Source organism: Dipodomys spectabilis, unplaced genomic scaffold (assembly GCF_019054845.1).
Source record: "Dipodomys spectabilis isolate Male_0828 unplaced genomic scaffold, ASM1905484v1 ptg000043l, whole genome shotgun sequence".
Taxonomy (NCBI): Eukaryota; Metazoa; Chordata; class Mammalia; order Rodentia; family Heteromyidae; genus Dipodomys; species Dipodomys spectabilis.
The window spans coordinates 35,769,588-35,790,594 of record NW_024870720.1 but is presented as its reverse complement, the minus strand read 5'-3'; the positions used below and the strand labels follow the sequence as shown (position 1 = coordinate 35,790,594).

The window sequence follows — 21,007 nt, the reverse complement described above, 5'->3', positions numbered from 1 at the left end:
AGTGTTAGTCTTTGACACTTTCTTAAAAATGAAAGCAAACAATCTCCCCAACCACTTAGTTTAATTAATTTATCGTACATGCTATCAGGCATGGCTGATACCATCATCCTTCTTCAACCTTAACTTCTAAGGCAAATTCTGTTTAACAAATTCTTTTTCCTATTGAGGGCTCTTTTTTCTTTAATGAGACTTTATCTTCCCACACCAGGGTATGAAGTTTTGGGCCCTTGTCTTACCTAATTCTCCAAGTAATTCTGATATTGGTAGCCTAGCACCAAATTGTTTGAGACATTCCTGTTCTCTTACCTCTTTTTTTTTGCCAGTCTTGGTGCTTGAACTTGGGTCCTGGGCACTGTTCCTGAGCCCCTCTGTGCTCAAGGTTAGCGCTCTACCACTTGAGCCACAGCACCACTTCAGGTTTTTTCTGTTTCTGTAGTACTGAGGCATTGAACCCAGGGCTTTACAAAGAACTTCCCCTTTCCATTCTAGATTTCAGGGCTGAAAATAACCTGAATAGAAGCCAGAGAAAGTCCAATGGTACAGCCTAGGCAGACTAGGTCCCCCTGGGTGACACAGTGAGAGGAGGATGTGTGTCCATGTGTGTCTAGTACAATGTCTCCAATGTCAGCTCACTCCAGCCTAGCTTCACTAAGGCTTTCCTAGCTGCCATTTTAAATGTGATCATAGCATTTTTTTAGTGCTATCCTACTATCCTCAAGATCATACATATCACTTTGAACACCATACGGGTCTTTCCCTGGCTCGCCTTTCACTTTCTTTGACTCTTCCTGCCAGGAGTCAACCAAACCACTCCTCACTGATGGAATGCTGGAAGCCCCCGCCCCCCCCCCCCCCCCCCCCGGCCACCTCCATGCCTTGTTCATGTGTGCTCTCGACCTGAATGCCAGCCCCTCTTCCTTCAGTACCTGCGCCTCTCCTTATTGCCCCCCGTTGCTAGAGTAGTGATTTGTTCAATGTTTATCTAGACTGCCCATGAGTAAAGGGAGCACACTTCTCTCTCCTCTGAATGTGGATGAGAGACATTTTGACAAGGGGCAAGGATGAGGGGAAAAGGCTAGTGACCGAGTGGGAAGAGAAGAGTCAGAGATGCACCATCCACGTTTTGCTATAGAAAGGAGCAGGGAAGTGGAGTAGGATCTTGATGGGGGGGGGGGGGTCAAGAGAGAGTTAATGTATGCAGGTTCCTGAGTCAAATGTAAGTGATACGAGTAGCTGGGATGTGAGTCTTCATTAATGAGCATGGCTGGTTGAAGTAACAGAAGGGTCCCCAGGTGCAGGTGCTGGAGATGGGTAGGGATGGGGCCTGAGGAAGTTTTGGTCTTCTCAGTGAAATTAGGAGTGAAGCTAGGAAGAGAGGAGAACAGGAGGTGTTGGGCGTGATGGAAGCAGGCATGCAAGTAATGTCTGGGACTGGGAGCGTGTTTGGACTGGGGTCTTGCAGTGTGATTACTGTGTAGCATGAGAACCTGACTGTCCTGATTCTAAAACAGGCCATTCAGCCTAGCTGACTGTTTTATTTTTTGAGTTAGTTGCACAGAAACCTGCTCAGAACACAGGAAGCAACAGACATGACAGTTGTCCTCCTGGGATTGTTTTGGAAGGGAAGTGCCTTATTTGGTTACCATGTGAAGATTACCACTTGGGTAAATACAGGTGGCAGGAGAGCAGCTAAGAGGGGGGACTGGCCTGTCTGAAGGGCACTGTGGGGCACTGGAAAGGCCCTAGCTCGTGTCTCCATTACAGCACTTCTTATTTGGAAGTTCTATGTTTGCATGTGTACACATACGTTTATCCATGTGTTGTAGATCCTTAGAATACATATCAAGTGGCTTCTTTTTTTTATTGTGAAAATACTGTACAGAGGGGTTACAATTACATGAGCAAGATAATGAGTACATTTCTTATCAAGCATTGTAGCCTCCTCCTTTGTTTCCCCTTTCCATCCCTTCCCATCCTCCCCCCCCCCCGTCTCCTTCCCCCCCAAAGTTGTAAAATTCGTTTTCGACATAACGACTTGTACATCTCATTGTTGCGATGGGTCCACCTGTATCCCTATTTAAACGACTTGTTTTTCCCCTTCCCCTCCACAAATTATACCCACATCAAATACAGTGAAAGCAGGGGTTATACTGTGGGGGAGGGACATACATAGCAACAAAGAAATCATCTTATAAATGTGTTAGAAACAATCACATGAAAGAAAAAAAAACATTTGAATACATATCTTTCAAGTGGCTTCTTTCTGTATTTCTAGCCTCTAACATTGTTATGCCTGACCCTTAAAAATATGATCAATGTTGTTGTCCTTGCTACTCAGAAGGCTGAGATCTGAGGATGATGGTTTGTAGCTAGCTTGGACAGGCAAATTGTGTTTTTTTTTTTTTTTTTAATTTCTGGTTAACTAGCAAAAAGCCAGAAGTAGAGATGTGGCTCAAGTGGTAGAGTGCCAGTCTTGAGTGAAAAAACCAAGCAAGAGCATCAGGCACTGAGCTCAAGCCCCAGTACCAGCACAAAAATTAAAATAACCATCAATGAAAATGTGAATAGATGAAAAAAGAAAGAACGTAACTCTTGTATTCTTTTTTTTCCCTAAAATTACAAACATTTGGTGTAATAGCAGGGTTGTGTCACAATGTGCCATAATTCTATGCTTCTTGGTGATCTGCTATGACTTTTATTATTATTGGCATATATAAGCTTTAAATCAACCAGAAAAATACCATCTGTTGAGGACGCAAGACAGTGTGTGTAAGATGTATGAAATATATCCTCTGTCTCCTGCGTTTCTGTTACATTTTCTTGGCAGCTGCAGCTGTTGGGTGTAGAGTGGAATGACAGGATGTATTTCCTGGAAGCTCGTAAGATAAAAGGTGGAGCTTTGGCAGGAGGTAGATGGCAGAGAGGGACTGTTGACGCCTATAAATGTAGTAGAATTTCAAAGATTTTAATAGTGAAGAGGCTTCCCAGTCTGCAATGTCCACCATGAAAGTTCTGTGTTTGAATTGTTGAAATAGTTGAAATAGGAGGAATTGCTTGAGTTTTAAAACTTGACATGTTTCCCCTCCCCCCCTCCTCCCTTGCTCCACCCCACAGCCTCCCCCCCCCCCCCCCCCGCCCCCAGTTCCAGGGGCCTTTGCCCAGGCACTCTAACCAGGCAGCTAAACTCTCTAATCAGGGCCAGCAGCATCAGTACCACCTGCAAGGTCCTTAGAGACACAAGCTGGGATCAGAGTATAGTTGCAGACACCTGTAATCCTAACACTCAGTGGAGGCTGAGGCAAGAGGATCAGGAGGTTGAGGTGAACATTGATGGGCTCCTGGATTGATTTCCTAAGCTGAATCACCAGGGTGGGTCCATTTCAACAACATGTCCTGGTTGTGCAGATAGCATGTTAAAGTTTGAGTATTGTGACTTAAACTACTAGCTCTTCTTTATCCTAATCCTTTGCTTTGAGCCTATTTGATCAAATAAATTATTTCTAGAGTTCCTTGCAAAGCAGAGGTGTGAGGCATCTAGGACAGGTACAGTGGCCAGGGAATGAGCAGGGGACACTGAGAAGCACTTTCTTGGAAAACTGGAGCAGGGTTTTCTCTCTTTTGGTACAATTGATGGTCAGTTTTAGGAAGTATCGGTGTCCTGGATGCTTAGGGGTATCCCTGACCCATCCTGTGGCATGCAAGTAGTATCTTTCAAGACTAATAATGTCTCAAGACATTGTGAAATATGGGGTCAAGCTTGAAGTGAGGCCATGAGAGAGAGGACTATTTTATAGAGGTTGAGGAATGGTCTTCATACCAGGAGAGGTAAAATATGCCTAGACAGACATGAACTGAATTTTATTTTATTTCTCCCTTCCTTCCTTCCTTCCTTCCTTCCTTCCTTCCTTCCTTCCTTCCTTCCTTCCTTCCTTCCTTCCTTCCTTCCTTCCTTCCTTCCTTCCTTCCTTCCTTCCTTCCTTCCTTCCTTCCTTCCTTTGCAGCACCTTGTGGTATATCCCAGGCTAGCTTTGAGTTTATAATCTTTCCGCATAAGCCGGTGAATACCAGGATTATATTCATGTACCACGATGCTCAGCTGTAGTACCTCTTTTATCTTTACAACAAACCCACGAGGAAGGTATTATGCCCCTCACTTTTTGGATGGAGAAACCATATAGAGATATGACAGAGCTATGATAGAGAACTTGTTAACAGAGGTTTAGAGACAGGTCTATTTTTACCATTCTGCTATATGGCAGAGCAAGAACAAGTGTGCACTTCATTTTTCTCCTCCTCCTTCCTTGTCTACCCTTCTTCTTTCTCTCCTTCTCCTTCATTCTTACAGTGCTGAGGATGGGATTCAGGGCCTTGCACCTTCTAGACAAACATTCTTTTATGAGACTATATCGCCAGAAAGCACTTGGGTTTGCACACTTCTCTTTCCATCCATCCACGGGTCTTGTGGGTCTTTCCCTGTCTTCAAAATCTAGAGTGAACAGAAAGGAAGAAATAACCAAATATTGTCCAGAATCCAGAACTGATTTTCCCAGCACTTTTGCTGGCTGGCAAAGCGGACATCAAACAGGGCATCTTCTTCCATGCTTCCTCAGATGTTGCTCTTCCCCTCTGCTGGCTTCCTCCACCCCTCCCCACTGCACATCTGCCCCAGCCCAGTGCCTAGATATCAAGCAAGCTCTGCCTGGAGCTGCTCACAGTTCAAAGGGAGCTGAACGTGGTGAGTGGGGAGTCAGGGACAAGAAACAGGATCTGGTTGGAACTCACATGAAGAGCCAGGTAGCCTAAGGAGCAGTATCTGGTGGGCAGGGGGCAGTGCATGGTGTTAGGCTCTCTGGATCTGTTTCTCTGCTCAGAAATAGAACAGATGGGGCCACACGGGTTCCAAGGCTATACCTTGGAATCCTGTTAAGATTCCAGATGAAGCAAATCATAGCTACCCTTAAACAGCCTTTTGACTGGGCTCATCTGTTATTTGGCCCTTGGCTCTATTGCTTAGAGATCCCAAGGTACTTATTTAACATCTTTGGACCTTAATTTTGCACATCTGTAAAATGGAATTTATAGTATCTACTGTGTAATAGTGAAACAGAAAAACACAGTACAATAGTAAAGTGACACCCTTTGGTAGGCCTTCATTGAATCTAGACTCCATCAGATCATCCTTGTTCCTTACCTACTTGACAACCGAGAAAAACTTTATTAATAGAAACATTAAGTCAGGGATGACATGAGAAATAGCTGTGTGTTTCACAGATTCACAACCAAGGTTAAATGATCACAAAGGAGATCAGAGCCTTTTATTTACTGCACTTTGTGAGATTTATGGGCTGTGTGTGTGTGTGTGTGTATGCTAGTACAGAGGCTTGAACTAAGGGCCTGGGCACTGTCCCTTAGCGTTTTTACTCAAAGCTGGCACTCTACCGTTTGTGTCACATAGCCACATCCAGATTTTTGGTGGTTAATTAGAGATAAGACTCTCATGGATTTTTCCTGCTTGGGCTGTCTTTGAACCGAAATCCTCAGATTTCAGCCTTCTGGTGGCCTGAGCCACCAGCTCCTGGCTTGTTTTAGGCTTTCAATCTTTCAAGTAAGGAATGATTTTTCAAGATCATAAAAACTGTGCATATTTAGGAACTACTCATTACTCTTAGAGCTGTGGCTGACTCTTGTTTTCACAATCATATTAATGTAGATTAAGACCAAGATAACACTGTTGTTGTTGTTGGTGGTGGTGGTGGTATTATTCAGGGTTGAACTCAGGGACTTCTGCTTGCTAGGCAGGTGTTCTACTACTTGAGCCACTCTGCCAGACAGTTTGTTATTCCTGATGTTTGTTATTTGCTTGATGCTTCAGCTGGCCTGGACTCCTATTTGTGTCTCCATTTGTTGCTGGGATGACAGGGATGTACCACTTTGCCCAGTCATTGGTTGAGAGAGTCTTGCAATCTTTCCTGTCCTGCCTATTCTGGAACAGTGAATCCTCTAATATCAGCCTCTTAAGTAGACAGGATTACAAACTTGGGCTACTATGCCCAGTATAACATTGTGCTCTTTGGGAGAATGTTGCCATGCTAATTCTTGAAGTTGGCATACTAATTCTTGTCGAGAAGAGCTGTAATAGGTTGCTTCACTCTGGTCTGAGACTTGTGTGAGGGACTCAGAGCTCCTTGCTTGTTTTTGGAGAACAGGAACTCCTGTGATGAGCAGTAGTGATGGCAATGGATTGGTGTGGCAGCCACAAGCCCAACTATACGTTGATGCTGAGTAAAATCCCCCACTTCAAACCTTCCCATCCCAGGTTGTCAGAAGGCTATATGTGAGGATCTCTAGAAATCGAGTCTTGCTGTCCAAGTGGATTGGTTTATCCTTACTCGTTTGCCCTGCACTTAGAAATACATTCTTTGAGTCACACTCACCCTGGTGTGGGGGCAGTGAAGTGATACAGAGAGCAAAGTCACTACACAGCAAGCAAAAGCACATCAGAAAACCCAAGATGGAAATGCACTCACGAGGATGTGACTGCATCAAGACCCCAAAGACACATGAACAAATAACGGACTTGTTTGCTCAGGAGAGAAATCATAATTAAAGCCTTCTGAAAGTAGGTCAACATCTCCGGAAGGAAGTTTTTGGTGCTTCTGGCTACTGCCGGGCAGCTACCCATCAGGGGCAAGGCTGCACCCGTCCAGGTTATTGATTCTTTGTGTGGAAGCTTCTTCCCCTGATGTCATTTTTGCATGGGCCTTACTCAGAGAGGGAAACAGAATGCCCATGGGAATGTGAGAAGGCTTGTGATGATCTTTGTCTTTCTCCCTGCTTGTGTCTTACAGCTTACTTCTGCTTCCTCCTGACGGCTCTGGGCGTGACAGCTGGAGCCCATCGCCTGTGGAGCCACAGGTCCTACAAGGCCAAGCTGCCCCTGAGGATATTTCTGGCTGCTGCCAACTCCATGGCTTTCCAGGTGGGCTGGAGGGGCAGGGTCTTTTCTGCCTAGGAGAACCAGTGCAGATGGAGTGTGCATGGACTAATTACCTTCCCTTGAACCCCCTCTCCGCCCTCCCGTCCCACTTAGACTCAGTGCTCTGGCTCAGTGCTCTCAGTCTGTCCCAATTTGTGTTTTCACCCTCCTGTAGCTTTAGATACATGAATATATCCCTGAGGATTTTGTGTGTGCTCATCTGTGGAGGAGAAAAGGAGCTTCCCCCATTCAGCATCTAACCTGTGATCATATCCAGTGGCCCTCCATGGTTATCCAGCTTTAGCCAAACACCAAGTTCTGTGCTTAGCATGCTATATGTTTGTCACATTGTTCTTGTGCCAGTTCTGGGTTCTGTCTCTTAGCATTTTTTTTGGCTCAAGGATAGAACTCTACTATTTGGGCCACATACCTACTTTAAGCTTTGTGCTGGTTAATTGATGATAAGGGTCTTACAGGTTTTCTTACTGGGGCTGGCTTTGAACTGCGATTCTCAGATCTCAGTCTCCTGCGTAGCTAGGATTACAGGCATGAGTTGCCCAACACCTGGCTTGTCTATCACATTTTATTCTTATAGGTACTCTATTAGCTAGAAGTTATGTGGACTCCCATTTCCCAGATGAAGAAACAGGCTTACTGAGGTTAAAGAGCTGGCTCAGCTTGTGGAGCTAAAAATGGGTATCTCCAGGATAAGCAGATGCAGTTCAGCCTGACTTCAAATCCATCACTCCTACCAAACCCGAGTTTGCCCTACAAGATCATAACGGGAAGACAGTTTTATCTGGAGTTAGAAGACTCAGAAACTTTATTCTGATGGTTGCTAGCTATAATCAATCCTCATCACCTGTTTGTTCATCTGTAAAAATAAGACCTACAGCTTTATTCCCAAGGTTGTTAGGCAATTCTTGAAAATTGTAGGGAGCTATAAAAATCTAAGAGATGATCATGCACTAGGGCTGGACAATATCCTTTAAGAAAATTGCATGCTAGAAAATTTCCTGTCACCTTGAACACTTTCTGATTGTGGATTTCTGTTTTTTTCATTCCTCACCTGATCCAGGCATTGCATGTGGAGTAACTTGTTTTCAGTTTTTACCCATTTATGTGTGCAGATGATTCCCATTCACCCACTGGGAAGGAATGGTGATTTCTAAAATTGCTTTAGGGCCCAGGCAGCCTAGTACCTCCCCTGTGACTCTCAGGCATGCAACTGAAGTGACCAGTTGTGACCCCATCTACAGTGGGCCGCTCCATCCCCACCAGAAAGCCTAACCATGAGTGTTTCTCAAGGGCTCTTGTGGTAAGAATGCATTTTTCCATTTTTAACTTCTCTGTGCAGCTGAGCTTTCATAAAGTAAATAGGACATGACATAATCAATTAGGGAAATAGAATTAGGATGGGTGGTAGCTATGGAGATACACTGGTTATAATTTAAGCTCTGTCAGGATAAGTACTATGGTCCTGGAGCATAGGCTGTTATACACCAAGGAATAGCTGGAAGCCTCTTGGAACTGTGTTCACCCTTGACAATGTGAACAATGCTGCATCTTATTTGGAGTTCAACCATTGTCATATTTCAGCATTGTACTTTGTTTATCATAACATAGAAACTGATGACTTAGGTCTGCGATGCCATTCTGAAGACTTAATAATTTTCAATTGATTTTGTTCAAGCAATCAATAGCATTTAGATTCAAATTACACATTGATGTAGTTATAAAACATTCATGTTATTGGATTTTTTTAACAAGATAAATAACTTGTAACTGAGAACCTAACACTTTGATTTTTCTTTTCCCAAAGAAATTATTTATAACTCAGCATTTGAAAACAAAGGTTTCCTTAACAAAACATCACATAACAGAGTATCAGACTGAAATTTTACATACTGGAAGAGAAAGAAGATGGTAGCGAGATGCATTTAGGTCTTGAATAAAGTTCTGGCTCTGCCATTTGCTAAATATAAGACTTTATGCCAGTCTTTTATTTTATTTTTTGTCTGTAAAAGTAGCCTAATAAAATTGACCCCATAGAGTTACTGGGGAGATGAAGTAATGAATAAAAAGTGCCAGGTAGCTAGATGTGGTAGGTACACCTGTAATCCTAGCACTAAAGAGACTAAGGAAGGAGCTGAAGAGTTCAAGGTCAGCCTGTGCCACATAATGGGAACACTGTTTCAAGCTTATAGTATCAGTCTAAGTGTTGTTCTTCCTCTATTTCTTTTTTTTAGGTCATGGGGCTTGAATTCTGGGCCTGGGCGCTGTCCCTCAGCTCTTCAGCTAAAGGCTAGCACTCTACCACTTAAGCCACAGCATCACTTCCAGTTTTCTGGTTATTTATTGGAGATAAGAGCCTGCTTGGGCTGGCTTTGAACCACGATCCTCAGATCTCAGCCTCCTGAGTCACTAGGATTACAGATGTGAACCACCAGCACCTGGTTCTTCCTCTTACTTTTTAGGAGATTTGGCAGACTTTCTTATCATTTCTAATTTCTAGTACCGAATGCACAGTGACTATTAGATACATGAAAAATCACTGAATACCTTTAAAAGTATTTTTAAGGGGCTGGGAAGGTGGCTCAGTGGTAGAGCGCTTGCCTTGCATGCATGAGGCCCTGGGTTCAGTTCCTCAGCACCACATAAGCAAAAAGAAAAAAGCCGGAAGTGGTGCTGTGGCTCAAGTGGTAGAGCGCTAACCTTGAGCTGAAGAGCTGAGGGACAGCGCCCAGGCCCAGAGTTCAGGCCCCACTACCGGACCCCCCCAAAAAAATTTTTTTTAAGGATAATCAAGTTTGAATTTAAGAGCCATATTTGTGAATTTTTTTGTTTTTAAAATTCATTCCACAGATATTAACTAAATACCTACTGTATTTCAGCGACAGGTTTAATAATCCTTGCCTTCTTAGAGTTTTTCCATCTAGCAGAATATTCAAATTCCCACAATTTCCCAGTGGAAATTTTCAGTGCTTCATGGCTCTGGGGGGTTGTGACAAGGTCAACTAGACTACATGAGGTAAGCAGAGCTGGCTTCCATATATAGTGTCAGTGGGAGCAGTCAGTCTGGACCACTAACCCCAGGAGGAAAGCAACAGAATGGGCTGTGATCTGCCAGTGAAGAATATCGACCCCACACATAGACTTAATGCAGTCATTGAGTTAGCATCCCTTTGATGTCCTCCTGAATTTTTTTTAAACAATAAAAAAGATAGTTTCAAAGCTTTTCCCTCTCTTTTCTTCAACAGGATGCTTGTGCGTTTGGCCAAAATGGACAAGCTTGTGATAACTGCCTCTGTTTTAGCCTTAGCACGCCTTTTGCTGGATACTACACACAAGATCATGAATACTTAGAATAACCTTAAAGTTGGGACTTAAACATCCTAACCTCTTTTCTCTTTCTTCTTTACAAGATGGATTTATTTATAGGACAGGGAACAATAGCAGGAAAGGTGGAGGTACTTTTAGTGTGAAAGGATGAGTTTGTGCAGGAATGCTTGACAAAGACCTATCTGTCTTGCTTTATCCTTATCTTCAGCGGAGCCCTGAGTTTATCTCTAGTCCATCCTCCTTCCTTCCAGAAGGATGCAAGTCAATGTAAAAATTGTTTGCCCACTGCTTTACAGTTTTCTCCTAGTCAAATGTGGACCCTGTGTGGGATTCCTGTTATTCAGTAGTCTCTAAGAGTTCACTTTCACAAGCAGGCTCCACGATTGGCTTTTGTGCTCTCATGTTTGTGTACCTACCTTTGCCAGCTGTGCCAGCTCTCTTATGAACTCAGTTCACCTGCTAGATACTTCAGCTTCCTCCCCGAGAGCCTACTTTTCTTTATGGTAAAGAGGCACAAGAATTAAAGCTGAAAGTGAGCTTAAGTGATTTACTCTAAATCCTCTTATTTTACAAAAGTATAAACAAAGTCCCAGAGAACAATAATGACTTGTAAGAGGCCCCACAATTAGTTACTTGATAAATTTAGGCTGGAGCTTGAGTCTTCTGACTTGCAGGCTGGGAAATCTTTTTTTTTTTTTTTTTTTATTGTGAAAATACTGTACAGAGGGGTTACAAATACATGGGCAAGATAGTGAGTACATTTCTTATCAAGCATTGTAGGCTGGGAAATCTTTGAGGTCACCCACTGAAGTTCTTTCGTAATGCTCTACTGTGTGATTTGCAGACAATATACGATTGAATAGGGTGGGTCTTATTTTTTAAATCTTCTGTGAATAATTTTTTTTGGTGTCTCTGTACTGGAGATGGAACCCAGGAACTCAGGCATGCTAATCAAATACTCAACCACTGAGACACACTCCCCAACCCCCAACTCTCTTTTCATTGGTAAATTTAGACCATTCACATTTAAAGTGATTATTTATATACTTGGATTAATATCTATGATGTTTCTGTTTTCTGTTTCTTGTGCTGGTTCTTACTTCCCACTTTTGTCTTTTTTTTCTTTTGTTTTTGTTGTTGTTGGTTGTGGGGTTTGAACTTTGGGCCTGGGCGCTGTCCCTCAGCTCTTTAGCTCAAGGTGACCACTCTACCACCTGAGCCACAGTGCCACTTCTGGTTTTCTGATGGTTTATTGGAGATAAGAGTCTCACAGACTTTCCTGCCTGTGCTGGCTTTGAACTGCGATCCTCAGATCTCAGCCTCCTGAGTAGCTAGGATTACAGGCATGAGCCACCAGCACCCAGCTTGTCTTCTATGCTTTTACTGTCTTTTATGATTTTAGTGAACATTCACATGAGTCCATTTTCGTTTTTCTCTTAGCATATCAATTATAAACTTATTTTTTTTTAAAAAGATGAGTAACTTTTCTAGAATTTTCAACATCTATTCACAACTAATCCAAGTCCGTTTTCAAATAACACTATATCACTTTGGAGTGGCTCATGTACCTTACAAAAGATGATTCCTAATACTTTCTTCCTGTCTCTTATGGCAGTGATGCCATTCAGTGTGCTCACCCATAAGCTGTAACCACTAAGCACATTGTTACCATTATTATCTTGGAAAAATCTTTATGTTTTGGGTGTTAAGATCAAAAATATAAGCCAGGTGCCAGTGGCTCACACCCATAATCCTAGCTACTCAAGAGGCTGAGATCTGAGGATCGTGGTTCAAAGCCAGCTTGGATAGAAAAGTCCTCGTGAGACTTAACGTCCAATAAACCACTCAAAAACTTCCAGTTTGATCATATGAGCTCAAGAACAATGCTCAGGCCCTGAGTTCAAGCACTACAACTGACAAAAAAAAAAAAGAAAGAAGAAAAATAAGTTTTTATTTTACTTTCACTTAGTTACTCTATGATGCTCTTTCTTCATGCATGTCTGATTTTCTGCCTATATTCTTTGCTTTTCACATGTCTTATGAGGCAGGTGACAAATTATCTGAAAATCTTTCTCTTTCATTTCTAAATACCAATTTCACAGAGTAAATAATTCTAGGATCATGGGGAATTTTCTCTGTTAACATTAAGTATTTTATTCTCTCCTTGCCTGCATGGTTTCTAAAGAGAATATGGTATAATTGGTTCCCTATTCTTCTATAGGTAAAGTGCCCTTCTCACCCCAACCAGCTTCTTTTTTTCCCTCCTAATTTACTTTTTTGTTTTAGAGGTAAAATACAATGAGTTACCTTTATATATGTCAGGTGGTAAGTACATTCCCTTTCATATAGTGTCTTCTTTAATTTTTTAAAATTGTTATTATAAAGATGATGTACAGAAGGGTTACAGTTACATAAGTCAGGTTAAGAGTACATATCTTAGTGAACAATGTCACACCTTCCCTTGCTCTCTCCCAGTTCCAGCTTCTTTAAGATTTTTACACACACACACACACACACACACACACACACACAAATACATGCATGTGCACACCCACATGCACACACACTGCAGTTTGAATATAACAAACCTAAGTGTAGGGTTTTTGATATTTGTCCTGTTTGATGTTCTCTAAGTTTCCTAGATAGCTGGTTTGGAACTTATCACTAATTTTGGAAAATTCTCAACTATTACTTCTTAAAGTATTTCTTCTATCCATATCCTCCATTTGGTATTCCCATCACACATCTTTCACAACTTAATATTCACATTCTTTTTTCTCTTCCTTTCAGTATGGAAAGTTTCTATTGAAAAAGGTTCAAGTTTGTTGGTTTTTTTCCCTCTGCCATGCCCAATCTACTGATGAGTCCATCATAGACATTCTTCATTTGCTATGGTATTCATGACTTCTAGCACTTCCTCTTTGTTCTTTTTGTTTCTATTTCTTTGCTTACATTACCCATCTATTCTTGTATACTGTCCACCTTCTCTTCTTACAACCCTTACTACTATATTAATCACACATGTTCTAAATTCCCAGTCTGATTCCAACATCTGTACCATATCTGAGTCTGGTTCTCGTATTTGCCTTTTCTTTTTCAGTTGTAGTTTTACTTTTTTAGCATGCATTATAATTTTTTTTGAAACTGGACATGATGCAGTAGGTAAGAGGCTCTGAGGGAAATAACTTATGTGTGTGGTTTCATTCTTACCAGGTTCAGATTTTTACTAGCACTTAACATTTAAAATAGTTGTGCGAGTGGTTTTGTTTGCTCTCTCCCACTGTCTTTAGGTTTCCCTAAAGCTTTCTTCTTAAATAGGGTCTAAGCCTTTTAGTTCTTTGCATTGTAATCCTTGTACTTACACAGGAGCCTCATGGACCTGGTGACAAGATCAGAGGAAAGGAAAGCATTCTAGAGGAATATGCTCTAATTTAGATATGGACTGTCTCCAGCAAGTGGCACTGCTAGCAAGTGGAGGGACTTTTAGGAGGTATAGCTTAGTAGAAGGAAGTTAAGTCAAGGTAGTTAAGAAAGCTGAGTGTCCTTGAAGAGAATATAAAGACCCTGTCCTATCCTCTCTCTTTCTGCTTCCTGGTGGCCATGAGGTGAATAGATCTCATTCCCCCAATGTACTGTATTTCCACAGACACTGAGAAGCAGGGCCTACCTAATGACTGTGGACTGAAACCTCTGGAACAGTGACTCAAAACAACCTTTTTTCCTTATTAAGTTAATTATCTCAAGGGTTTGTCACAGTAAAGGATAGCTAGCTAATGTAGGAGGAATTCTATGATAAAGTCTTATTTCCTTTGTGTGCTCTAGATTGATTAGGCTTTGGTGAAACTCAATTGATAAGGCTCTGTAACATAGTTTCTCTGGAGGACTGGCCCTGTGAAGGAAAATAGAGAGTCCCAGCTGTATTTCCTTTTTTTTTTTTTTTGCCTGTCCTGGGGCTTGAACTCAGGGCCAGGGCACTATCCCTGAGCCTCTTTTGTGCAAGGCTAGTGCTCTACCACTTGAGCCACAGTGCCACTTCTGGCTTTTTCTGTGTATGTGATACTGGGGAATCGAACCCAGGGCTTCATGCATGCTAGGCAAGCACTCTATCACTAAGCCATCTTCCCAGCCCTGGGCTGTATTTCAAACAGATTGATTTTTCTCCTCCTTCTGTGTGAAGCCCGAAGTTATTTTTTCCTGAGATTTTCACAGGAAAACTTGGTAGGGATCCTGGAGGCAAAATTCATGACAGTGTTGGGTGCTCCCAGGACCAGGAACCCTCAGAGATTTTTTTTGTAACTTTTCTAGCTTTTCTTCATCTATCCTCTAGTACCCACCTATCACTGTTAAATTGTTCTTTTGTTTTAGTTTAAGCTGCAGGCTTGTACTCAAGGGATCTGTGATTCTCTATGCTGTTTCTGTCTCCTAGCTTTTGGAGTTGCACCCTGAGCTGTTGTGAGTCTCTGCTAGCTCTGAGAAGAGCTATTAGTTTTTAGTTTGTTGAGCTTTCATCTTATTGTGAATGGGTCAAGTTTTACATATAGACATATCAAGTCACATGGGTTGTGAACTTTAGCAGGAGTCTAATAATTAACAACAATAATAAAACAAAACAGTGAGTGTTAAATTTCCATCACCACTTCATTAAGTCCTTCTGCAGTCATTTGATAACACAAAATCACATAGGTACTGTCATTCTATTTTCTAGGTGAGAAATGATGTCTAAACATACAAGTATTTAGTGCCAGACGGGGCTCAGGGCAGGCAGTAGGACTCCATTGCTCACCCTTGCTAGCAGAGTATGTTTTAGCAGTTGGATAGAAGAAAGACAAACACTGCTCCTTCAGAACTCTCCTTCATTTACATGTTTGCCATCTTCCCTGACCTCAAGCCCACGCCACATATATACAACTTCTCAACTGCATGCTGAGAAACTGTATGCTTTCCTTGTTTCCCTGTGAGTAGATGTGGATGGGTGGATGTTTACTTCTTCCTCTGTGAATTGGATATCCTGAGAAGCCTTTCTGTTGTGATTTGGGAAGGCTGATAGCATGACATGCCTCACAGTCTCTTCCTCCAGTAGATTTTGCCCTCTTGGGTACATTTGTAAGTCAGGTGGAAAGAGCAGATAGGTTAGTGTGTCTGAGCAGCTCCTCGTATCCTGTGCTCTTGATCATGGTGATTTATCAGTTCATCAAAGCATCCTTGCTCTGTACCTGCTGCTTTACAACTCTCTCAGTCACGGCAGGCAGCTCTGACAGACGAAGCGGTACAAGGGAAAGGAGAGAGGAGGAGAGAGAACTCTCTCAAGCCTGCTGTGTGACACACAGCATTTTCATCTTGTCCTATCTGGCAGGATTCACTATCCATCCCACCAATAAAAATATACCTTATAAGACAGAGAATAAAATTTCTACAGACCCGAGATGCCTCCCTTCTGTCTTTGTTGGGAATCTAGGTCAGTAAAAGTAGGTGAGTGAAGAGAAATCACCTGAGGAAATGTTCCTTAGAAGAATGAAAATGGGACAGCCTGAGAGATCCTGAGGAAAAATGGTGCCTCCCTAGATGACATGCAGTCAGCCGTCTTTCTCCTGTTTCATGCTCCCCAAATAATATGGAGACTCATTAGTACAGATTTTTTGTTTCTTTTTAAAAATTTTTAATTTTTAATTGTTAGTTGTATTTGTATAGTTGATATACAGAGGGGTTACAGTTACATGAATCAGGTACAATCGGTACAATTCTTTTGGAGCCATGGCTCCCTTTCCATCCCTCTATGCCATTATTTCCCTCCTGTTTCCATCCATGAGATATTCAGTTCACTTTCCACATAATGTCTAGTCAGTATCATTGTTGTGTTTGTTCATCCTAATTCCACCGTGTATTTGCCCTCCTTTACCCTCCCAAATGCAGACCAACTAACAAGCAAGACAAAAGGAAAACAAACAGCAACAATGGCAACTAAAGAATGTCTCTTCAACAGCAACAATGGCAACTAAAGAAGGTCTCTCGTTTCCTTGTCTTAGAGTTCATTTCATAGAATATTATTTTGTATGATCATGTGCCCATAGCTATTGAGCCTTTGTCTACCACTCCTATGTATAGCCTCCTTTGGCCTCTGATGTTAATGACTGGGGTCTTATGTAGTTTATCACGTCCCAGTTTTATTTATCTGTTTTAGTCATTTTGTGTGCTTACTTGTAATACAGATTTTTTGGGGGGGATTTTTTTTTGATGCTGGTACTAGGGCTTGAACTTATGGCCTCTCATTCTTCCTTGGCCTTTTCCTTCCACTTAAAGCTAGCGTGCTACTGCTTGAACTACACCTTCACTTCTGCTTTTTTGCTGTCTAACTGGAAATAAGAGTCTAGCAGTTTTGTTCTGCTTGAAATGGCTTTAAACCATGATCCTCACGCCTCAGCCTTCTGAGTGGCTAGAATTACAGGTCTCAGCAACCAGCATCAGGTTATTAATGTGGGTCTTATCTGCATTTTTCATGTAAGCAAATTTTTGTAAACAAAATATTTTTGTACTTTGAGGGCACTAAGAATTGGGTATTTAAGGATCTACTTGCTGGGGGTGGGATGGGCTGATAAGTAGATAACTACCAGGTTTTCTGTGTTAACTTAGCTGTGCACCTATATTGCAAGGTTTATTGAAGATCTTATAGGTTTATTGAAAATAAAGCTTGTGTGGACTCCAGAATATGTGTAATCTATTTGGAAATGTATTCTTAAGCTCTGTGTTTCATTCTGCTCCTTTTCATGAAGAGGGTCATTAGAAGAGCGATGGTTAGAGCAAAACTCCTTAAGCATACATCTGGTTTCCTACCAGCCTCCTTTTCTCCTAGAAATACAAGCTATCCCAGCTTAGGGTCTTCAGAATGCACAAGTATCTTTTTTGTACCTACCACCTGCTATTTGTGCTGGGATAGCATGTTGTTACAGCTTATTCTTTATCCCCTTGCTCTCCTGCCAGATGCTTTCCAGGTTTCCCAGCTTGCTGATCATTTTGCATTTTGGATGATTTCTTCCCCAGCTGCTTTCATTTACACTTTTCCTAAATCAAATCTTATGGTAATCATGTCTCTTCATATTTCAGGACTCTTCCCCTCCCTTCAATCCATCTGTGTTCCTTCTGTGTCCTCAGTGATGTCTGCTGCACCTCCTAACTTAGTACCAGCCAAAAACATTATTAGCAGAATGTGTAAGCCTTGTTCCCAATCATTAACGAAGAAACTAAATAAAACCAGATCTCTCAGACACTCGGTGGTCTCTATTCATTGCCTTTCCTCTACGCCTCAGTAGACACTGAGCTGTTTTCAACATTGATCCTTGTGCATCATTGTTCTGGCTTTCCTTTCAGCCTGTCTCAGTCCTTATGAATGCCAGCCAGAGCTCCTGCTATACCAGTGTTTCAAGGGCGAGTTTTGATGCCTTCTCAAGCTCTGAACATCCAATTTCCACAGGAGTTGTGGGATCAACAATTTTAATGAACAGTAAAATTTGAATTTCATATACCTAAGTTTCTAGTCTTGCTCTTGAAACATCTTTTAGAAGGTAGAATCATTTGAAATGTATTTTGTTGTCCTTGTTGTTTGTTTTGTTTTGGTCCTGGGGCTTGAACTGAGGGCCTAGGTACTGTCCCTGAGCTTCTTTTTGCTCAAGGCTAGCACTCTACCATTGAGCCACAGCTCTACTTTTCTGAGTAGTTTATTAGAGATAAGAGTCTCATGGACTTTCCTGTCCCTGTTGGCTTCAAACCACAATCCTCAGATCTCGGTCTTCTGAGTAGCTAGGATTACAGTTTTGGGCCACTAGTATTCAGCAAAACAAAGCAAAACCAAACCAAAACCAAAAGCAAACATTTTAAAACACTTAGATTTGTTTTTAACTCTTGCTCAGCTAAAATCTACACAGGCAAAGTGCCACATAGAAATGAGATATCAGGTAACAATTTTCCCTTTCAATGCTTCCATGTGCCCTGTGGTGTAGACTGATGCTGGGACCTTTTGGGGATTTTTCTGGACTCTTCTTACTGATTGTCAGCATTATCTGTAAGGAAATTGGGGTTGACCCAGCATCAACAATGGGGAAAGCACAGAATGCTACTTTCTGAAATGTACAATGTGGGCCTCTGACCTGGAGCAGATTAAGTTCTAACCCTATAGAACCTTGAATCTTACCGTTTCTAGAAGGTAGAGATAACTTGACCCAATGCTAGAATGACTGTTGATAGCTGGACTGTCATTTGCTCACAGGGTGTGCATGCATGCATTTATGTGCACGTACACTCACACGCAAGCATGGATGCACAGTGACACACACTTCACTCCACTCAGACTGCCTGCTCAAGCTACCACATTGACATGTTAGTTTTAGTTTCTTTTTCACTAATAACTGAAAACAAAGATGAGTGATGAATAAAAGTGAAATTCCCTTTGGCTGTGTTTTGATGCCACCTTGTCATTTCTCCTTTGGGAACTTTAAGTCCACATAACATTGAATTAGGGACAGAAAAGCTGCTTGGGTGTCTGGTCAGAAGCAAACTTCTATTTCTAACCAGGCTGGGAAAAACTAAGACTTGTGAATGGGACAAGGTCCATGCTGCCCCCACTGAGCCCTGTCTTACCAACCAATGGAAACTTAATAGATACTTTTCATTTGTCCTTTAGGTGATACCATTCAAGAATTGATTTTGAGTATGAAAGGAAGGAGGGGAAAAGGAGTTCTGGTTTATTTTGTAGCCTGCATCCATGTCTCAAACACACAAAGTATGAATTGCCAAGTGATCACTTTCAACAATACTGAGGATGGGTAGTTAAGTAGTAAAGGCAGAGGTAGAGGATGGGTTCAAGTCAGGGCAATTCACACCAGTTGAAGTGTGACTGGTGCTAGTGAGTGCTAGTGAGAACAAGAAGAGGACATAAACAAATATTAACTAAAGCCTGGTGCTGGTAGATTACATCTGTAATCCTAGCTACTTGAGAGGTTGAGGCAGGGAAGGTCACTGTTCAAGGCAGCCAAGGCAAAAAAGTGTCTGACACTCCCATCTTAAGAAAAGTCAAAAAAAAAAAATAGGTCTGATAGCAACACCTGTCATCCTAGTTAAGGTGGGAAGCCTAAAACAGGAGGATCACGTATTAACCCAGGCATGTCGAAAGTGCTAAAAAGAGCCAGGAGCATGGTTCAATAGTAGAGTACTGGCTTAGCAAACACAAAGCCCTGAATATAAACCACATTACCGTCAAAAAGAAAAAAAAGGCCAGGCACAGGTGGCTCACGCCTGTAATTCTAGCTACTCAGGAGGCTGAGATCTGAGGATCTCGGTTCAAAGCCAGCCTGGGCAGGAAAGTCCGTGAGATTCTCATCTCCAATAAACCACCAGAAAACCTGAAGTGGTGTTTTGCCTCAAGTGGCAGAGCACTCACCTTGAGCTGAAGAGCGCAGGGACAGAGTCCAAGCCCAGAGTTCAAGCCCCACGACCGATCAAAAAAAAAAAAAAAGATGTACTACAGGCCATGTATGGTTGGAATCACTCTTGAGAGTTAGTGCATGGCTGGCATTCATCTTTTGTCTGTGTGAGTTTTTCTTTCTTCTCCATGACACAAATGTGACAGAGTGACATGTGTAAACACAGTCAGTACTGTGTAAAGCCTGGGAGGGAGAGAGATGGTCAGGATTATCGTCGGGATACTGCTGGGGTTATGGATTTTGGTTCAGCGATCTCCATTTACTTCCTACTCTCACAGTTCACTTCACCCAACACTCCCTCCTCTTGAATCCTCAGCTTTCCCTTTAACTTAGCACAAACTGACGGTGCCAAAACAAGCCCTAAGTACACACACCTTTTCACTACACTCAAAAGCTTCTCACACATAGGCTCTACCCACCCACCAACTCCCAGTCACTCCAGAGCAGCAGCAAAATGTGGATGAGTGGAAAGAAAAGGGCTCTGAAGGATCAAGGTATGATCCTGCTCTTTATCTACTTTTTTTCCCCTTCATTTTAGTTGTGGATCTTAAACACAGGGCCTGGACTCTGTCCCTGAGCTCTTTTTCTCAAGGCTGGCACTCTACCACTTTAACCATAGCTCCACTTCCAGTTTTCTGGTTCCTGGAGATAGAAGTCTCATGGACTTTCCTGCCTGTGCTGGCTGTGACCGGAAATCCTCAGATCTCAGCCTCCTGAGTAGCTAGGATTGCAGGAGTGCACCATTGGTGGCATCTCTTTATCTGCTTTATCAGTGACTTTATTAGTGACTTGTTCTTTGAGCTTTTCCTCCCCCCCCCCTCCCCGCCACACACACACTGGACTGAACTTCACTATTAGAAAGAAAACAATGACAAAGGATTACAAAACTATACCTTAGCTCAGTTGCAGGCTTGCCTTTTTTGGAACATGGCTTGAGCCCCAGCTTTCTCCTATAATTACAGCTTCTGTTAGGAAGGAATCAAAGTAAAAGGACTTAAGATGAAGAAGAGGGCAGGGAAGGTGGCTCAGTGGTAGAGCACTTGCCTTGCATGCATGAGGCCCTGGGTTCGATTCCTCAGCACCACATTAGCAAAAAGAAAAAAAGCCGGAAGTGGCACTGTGGCTCAAGTGGTAGAGTGCTAGCCTTAAGCTGAAGAGCTGAGGGACAGCGCCCAGGCCCAGAGTTCAGGCCCCACGATCGGACCCCTCCCCCGCCAAA

General features: G+C 42.3%; 1 protein-coding gene across 1 annotated transcript in view; it reads left to right on the top strand.

The window, feature by feature from the left end:
- The window catches only part of Scd5 (stearoyl-CoA desaturase 5), a 112,793-nt gene that overhangs the window by 55,025 nt on the left and 36,761 nt on the right, over positions 1 to 21,007 (top strand). Inside the window, exon 2 of the mRNA XM_042678288.1 lies at positions 6,849 to 6,979. Coding sequence (XP_042534222.1) covers positions 6,849 to 6,979 — 131 coding nt within the window. The remainder of the gene's footprint in view (positions 1 to 6,848; positions 6,980 to 21,007) is intronic.